This window comes from Volvox carteri, assembly GCF_000143455.1.
Source record: "Volvox carteri f. nagariensis unplaced genomic scaffold VOLCAscaffold_1, whole genome shotgun sequence".
NCBI classification, from domain to species: Eukaryota; Viridiplantae; Chlorophyta; class Chlorophyceae; order Chlamydomonadales; family Volvocaceae; genus Volvox; species Volvox carteri.
In genome coordinates this window covers 5,789,042-5,795,767 of record NW_003307545.1, presented here as the reverse complement: position 1 = coordinate 5,795,767, position 6,726 = coordinate 5,789,042, and the positions used below count along the sequence as shown (strand labels likewise).

Sequence of the window (6,726 nt, the reverse complement as noted above, 5' to 3'; positions counted from 1 at the left end):
GCACACAGATCGTGGCGGGGAATTTGTGAATACGCGCACGAAAAGCTACTTCGCGTCAAGGGGTATTTTGCACGGAACTACGGCGGGCTACACTCCTGAGCAGAACGGTGCAGAACGCCTGAACCGCATTCTCCTAGACAAGGCCAGGTCAATGCTCATAGAGTCTGGACTCCCAAAATCACTGTGGGAAGCGTTGGCGACTGCAAACTACCTCAGGAACGTGTCGCCAACTGCTGGGTCAACCGTCACGCCACATCAAGCCTTTTTTGGTGTTCGTCCGAATGTCAGCCATCTGCGGGTCTTTGGATGCGCTGCATACGTTCACGTGCCCAACGTCAAGCGAGACAAACTCGATCCGGTAAGCAGGAGTAGTCGGATATGGTAATGGAGGACAGTACCGCGTGCTGTACGAGGACGGCATCGTCGCCGTTGTCTCCAGTGTCCGCTTTGACGAGTCTAATGTCGGCCGGCGGTGTAATGCCGGGGACTCCGATTATGGGTCCGATGCCGATGTGGAGGAGGACGTTCCCACTAACTTGCCTGGTGAGGGGTCGCTGCCTAGGGCTGGCGAAGGAACATCAGGCAATACTGTCGGCGAGGGATCGCCGCATTTGGGTGGCGAGGGGGCGCCGGCTGGGGCTGGACCTTCCAGCAGTGCAAACGTGCAAGATAACAATCAGCCTGATGTGGAAATGGCAGGGACCCGGTACCCAGTTAGACAGTGTAAACGCCCTGGCGAGTGGTGGCGAAACGTTACTGGTCGCACTGTTACTGGTCGCATTTATGCTGCTATTTCTGCTGTTATTCCTGAACCGAATTCGGTTGCGGAAGCAATTGCAAGTCCACATGCAGACGATTGGCGGCGTGCGATGGACGAGGAGATCGCCGCCCAGATGGCTAACAGTACTTGGGAGCTGAAGACGCCACCTCCAGGTACTCATTTATTGCCGTGTCGTTGGGTGAATAAGGTTAAGTAAACGATGACGGCAGCGTGGAGCGTTTTAAGGCGCGATTGGTTGCAAAGGGTTTCGAGCAACGCGAGGGGATTGATTATGGGGAGTTGTTTGCCCCTACCTCACGTGGTTCGTCATTACGTGCTTTATTAGCAGTTGCCGCAGCGCGGAACATGACGGTGCACCAGCTTGACGTGTCTACTGCATTTTTGTAATGTAATTGTAATTTGTAATGTTACAGAGTGGGAGGCTTCTGGCCCGCTTTATCACATTGTCAGTTCTAGATCATTCCCTTAAGCGACTTAGGGACCACTTCGGGATTTGCTTCCCCGAAGGGTGACAGACAAGATTAGGGGCAAAGCCCCTAGTACAAAGGATCTCCGGCATGCCGTGCTCTGCATCTAGCCTCACAATAGGCTCCACCGTGACTAACGGCCATTGGCCCACGTTAACTATCGTGAACCACAAGGCTTCGTAAGACAATTTTATGGCAACTAAACTGTTCCCAAAATTTAGCCAAGGTCTAGCACAAGACCCTACAACACGTAGAATATGGTACGGGCTTGCAATGGCTCATGATTTTGAAAGCCATGATGGTATGACAGAAGAAAATCTTTATCAAAAGATATTTGCTTCACACTTTGGTCAATTATTTATCACTTTATAGCACCATCCACCACTACCACACTGTACCACACTGTACTTAGCCATACGAACTGTAAGTCCAAGGCGGCGGATCTTCAGGGACCCCTCCTCATCCATTCACCCGAACAACCGGAGAGACGGAGGGTTCGGCAATCGCCACCAATCCAACTAGCCATAATTTCGCGCTCCCGTATAATTCGGGGGTCTCCCCAGGAATCGAACCCAGGACCTTAAACCGCAAATTGCAGAAGTGTCAACCCAGACCAGACCTGCATTTTTGAACAGTGAGTTGAAGGAGGAGTTGTGGATGGAGCAACCACCTGGGTATGAATCCAGTGACCGGTCGCTTGCGTGCAAGCTGGAGAGGTCTATTTACGGTTTGAAGCAGGCACCCCGTTGCTGGTATGAAAAGCTATCAGCAGAGTTCGCCAAGCTGGGTCTTTATCCTTCGAAGTCTGATCCGGCGATGTTCGTTAAGACGGACGAGCGTGGGGTTGTTATTGCTTTGGTGCACGTAGATGACACCATTGTTGCGTCAGAAGACCCGGAAATGGTCCGGGCAATTAAAGCCGCAATTGCGAAGGTCTTCAAGGTGCGTGACCTTGGAGAAGCGAAGGTGTTTTGGGGCATGGAAATTAGGAGGGAGAAGTCGGGTGAGATAGTGTTGTCGCAGCATAGGTATATTGAGCAGCTGTTGGAGCGTCATAGGATGGTTGACGCCAAGCCGAGGTCTACCCCTTTGCCTCCGGGCTTTAGGTACACTCCTAAGGGGGACGGAGAGGAGCTGCTGGGCAATCCCACCGAGTATAGGGCTTTGGTGGGAGAATTGAACTATCTGGCGACGAACACGCGGCCTGACATTTCATATGCATTGAGCGTTTTGTCCCGGCATATGGCCGCACCTACGAAGTGTGCCATGAACCTGGCAACTGGCGTTCTGCGTTACCTGGCGGGGACTCGCGAACTAGGATTGCGTTTTGGGGGTGTTGGCGATGTTGCTATGTCCGGGTACAGTGATTCGGACTGGGCAGGAGACCCAGTTACGCGGCGTTCTACGTCCGGTTACGTATTCACTCTTAATGGGGCTGCGATTAGCTGGAGCAGCCAACTTCAACGTACTGTGGCGGCTTCGTCGGTGGAGGCTGAGTACCAAGCTACTGCGGCGGCTGTTGGTGAAGCTTTGTGGCTTCACAAGCTGATGGTCGATTTGGGCTTGCCTGAGAGCGCGGTGAAAATCCAGATAGACTCCCAGGGGGCGCTTAGCTTAGGAAATAACCCGATTACGTCTGCTCGGTCGAAGCACATCGACGTGCAGCACCACATAGTGCGTGAGAGGGTGAATAGCGGGGAGGTGCAGTTGGAGTACTGCCCTACAGAGTGGATGGTAGCGGATGCGCTCACGAAGGCACTGGGAGAAGTGAACTTCAAACTGTGCAGAGAAGCTATGGGCGTTGTGTGAAGTGCCCGTTGGCAGAGCAAATGTGCTAATGCGAGTTGGGATATGTCCCGAGGGGGCGTGTTGAAGGGCGGTCCTATCCCAACGTAGATGTTAGATGTTAGGGTGTGGTTAGGCGATGATAACGCCTTGATAGGCTGTGCCTCGGACGTGCCTCGACTTGCCTCGTCCGTACCTCGACCTTGCCTCGGGTCTCTCGGCCGCGTATCTCGGACGTGTCCTCAGGTCCAGGGATGGTGGACATCTGTACGATACTTCCATTGGTACTGGTATATAAGACACGAGTTGTGCAAGTCTTAGTATCTCATCTTTGTATGGATCGGTATTCCTTAGTAGGAATCTCCTAAAGTCTTCTTGCCGTTTACCACTCACCTACCGATTGTAATACTTATATCGCAACCAGTCTCCTTGCCTCCTTCATATTCTTTACACGCTGAGACTTCACCTACCTATACTGCGCACTGTAGTAGCTGGCCGCTGAAAAGGCCTCTCAAGATGCTGGTGGTCGCGCTTCGCGCGTATTTGTAGAGCCATACTGTGTACCAGCTACTACATCCTCCCTCTTTGACGGGTAGTCCGGACTCGACAAGCATAGCCCTGGTTTTGTCTAGGAGGGTGCGATTCAAACGTTCGGCTGCTCCGTTTATTGAAGAATTGGCGACGGTGACGGCTAACGCAGATTGTTATCTCGGAAGAATTGCCGGTGGCGAAGATATTTAGCAAGATAAAATGTTACAAGTTATGTAAAGAGTATTGTTAGCGTTCGGCAGGACTTGAGGAGATTCCTTTGAGGAATACCGATCGTTGTGAGATAAACAAATAAGCGCAGTCACCGCCCTAAATACCGGCGCTAGCGGAAAACTCGTACATTCCGCGATCTAACTGCACGTACATTCCGCGATCTCACTGCGCCGTCCTGATGGTGCCCTAATGTCTATCACTTAGCTCCCGGATATGCATCAGTAGCCCCATAACGTTCTGGGGTAAGTCTTCCCCTAGTCACAGACCCTGGGTCAAATCCCCTGGTCGACAACCACACGAGTTGGGAGAGGACCGTTTCCTCTGCTCAGGGGTGTAGCCTACCGTAGTTCCATGAACAATACCCCTGGACGCGAAATAGCCCTTCGTGCGAGCATTAATGAACACCCTACAACGATCCGTAAGCACCTCCTTAACCTGGCGGCGGTGCACGTTGTACCACGTCCAAACGGTTGTCCGTTGTCATTGTACTTAGTAGTCTGCATCCACCTGATTGTACCTGTATATCCACCATCGTAGCAGATGGGGTATAAGTCGCCATCACGCTCACCGGTCAATGGTCCTGCACATAAACCTTTACCTATCCGCCACAGAAGACGATGCTACTGTTGAGGAAACAGTCCTCTCCCAACTCGTGTGGTTGTCTATCAGGGGATTAGACCCCGGGTCTGCGCCTGACTGTTGGGAAGACTTACCCCAGAACTTAATGAGGCTTCCGATGCAAATCCGGTAGTTAAATGGTAAGCATTTGGGCACCGTCAGGACGGTGCAGTGAGATCGTGGAATGTACGAGTAGTGAGATTGCGGAATGTACTAGTTTTCTGCTGTATTTAGGGCGGTGACTGCGCTTATTTTTTTATCTCACTTTCAACGAGCGGTAATCCTCATAGGAATCTCCTAAAGTCTCCTAAAGAACGCAATTTACAGTCTTACTTTACTTTACTTTTATATCTTCGCCGCCGGCATTCCTTCCGGAATAACAGTCAGCATCAGCCGTCACCGTCACCAGTTCTCCAACAGCTACCACCGCGGTCGTCGATGATATGGACTGACAGAACCTTGACCATCGCCTCCTTGTCAACGTCGACCTTCTTGAAAGTGATGGCCTGTTTATCGCTGACGTTAGTATTGAAGAATTGGCGACGTTGACAGCTAACGCTAATTGTTATTCCGGAAGGATTGCCGGTGGCGAAGATATTTAGCACGATAAACTGTTACAAGTAATGTAAAGAGTATTGTTAGCGTTCGGCAGGACTTGAGGAGATTCCTGGTAGGAATACCGATCGTTGTGAGATAAACTAATAGGCGCAGTCACCGCCCTAAATACCGGCGCTAGCGGAAAACTCGTACATTCCGCGATCTAACTGCACGTACATTCCGCGATCTCACTGCGCCGTCCAGACGGTGCCCTAATGTCTATCACTTAGCTACCGGATATGCATCGGTAGCCCCATAAGGTTCTGGGGTAAGTCTTCCCCATTAGTCAGGCGTAGACCCGGGGTCAAATCCCCTGGTCGACAACCACACGAGTTGGGAGAGGACCGTTTCCTCAACACGCCCCCTCGGGCCGTATCCCAACGAGTACCAAGTTCATCTGCACACTTCACACAAGGCCCATAGCATCTCGGCAACGTTTGAACTTCACCTCGCCCAGAGCCTTTGTTAGTACATCCGCAACCATCCACTCCGTAGGGCAGTATTCCAACTGCACCTCACCGCTATTCACCCTCTCACGCACTATGTGATGCTGCACGTCGATGTGCTTCGACCGAGCAGACGTAATCGGGTTGTTTCCCAAGCTAAGCGCCCCCTGGGAGTCTATCTGGATTTTCACCGCGCTCTCAGGCAAGCCCAAATCAACCATCAGCTTGCGAAGCCACAAAGCCTCACGAACAGCCGCCGCTGTAGCTTGGTACTCAGCCTCCACCGAAGAAGCCGCCACAGTACGTTGAAGTTGGCTGCTCCAGCTAATCGCAGCCCCATTAAGAGTGAATACGTAACCGGACGTAGAACGCCGCGTAACTGGGTCTCCTGCCCAGTCAGAATCGCTATACCCGGACATAGCAACGTCGCCAACACCCCCAAAACGCAATCCTAGTTCGCGAGTACCCGCCAGGTAACGCAGAACGCCAGTGGCCAAGTTCATGGCAGTCTTCGTAGGTGTGGCCATATGCCGGGACAAAACACTCAATGCATATGAAATGTCAGGCCGCGTGTTCGTCGCCAGATAGTTCAATTCTCCCACCAAAGCCCTATACTCGGTGGGATTGCCCAGCAGCTCCTCTCCTTCTACCTTAGGAGTGTACCTAAAGCCCGGAGGCAAAGGGGTAGACCTCGGCTTGGCGTCAATCATCCTATGACGCTCCAACAGCTGCGCAATATACCTATACTGCGACAACACTATCTCACCCGACTTCTCCCTCCTAATTTCCATGCCCAAAAACACCTTCGCTTCTCCAAGGTCGCGCACCTTGAAGACCTTAGCAATTGCAATTTTAATTGCCCGGACCATTTCCGGGTCTTCCGACGCAACAATTGTATCATCTACGTGTACCAAAGCAATAACAACCCCACGCTCGTCCGTCTTAACAAACATCGCCGGATCAGACTTCGAAGGATAAAGACCCAACTTGGCGAACTCTGCTGATAGTTTCTCATACCAGCAACGGGGTGCCTGCTTTAAACCGTAAATAGACTTCTGCAGCTTGCACGCAAGCGACCGGTCACTGGATGCATACCCAGGCGGTTGCTCCATCCACAACTCCTCCTTCAGCTCACCATTCAGAAACGCAGTAGACACATCGAGCTGATGTACCGTCATTTCCGGGCTGCGGCAACTGCTAATAAAGCACGTAATGACGAACCACGAGAGGTAGGAGCAAACAACTCCCCATAATCAATCCCCTCGCGTGC

General features: G+C 52.0%; 1 protein-coding gene across 1 annotated transcript; it reads left to right on the top strand.

Moving 5' to 3' along the window:
• Positions 1-1,440: 1,440 nt before the first annotated feature.
• Positions 1,441-1,620, top strand: VOLCADRAFT_55165 (uncharacterized protein; the record flags this gene model as incomplete). The annotated part of the gene is made up of 1 exon (XM_002946277.1): positions 1,441-1,620. One exon carries the CDS (start codon positions 1,441-1,443, stop codon positions 1,618-1,620), a length of 180 nt encoding a protein of 59 aa, XP_002946323.1.
• Positions 1,621-6,726: the final 5,106 nt, after the last annotated feature.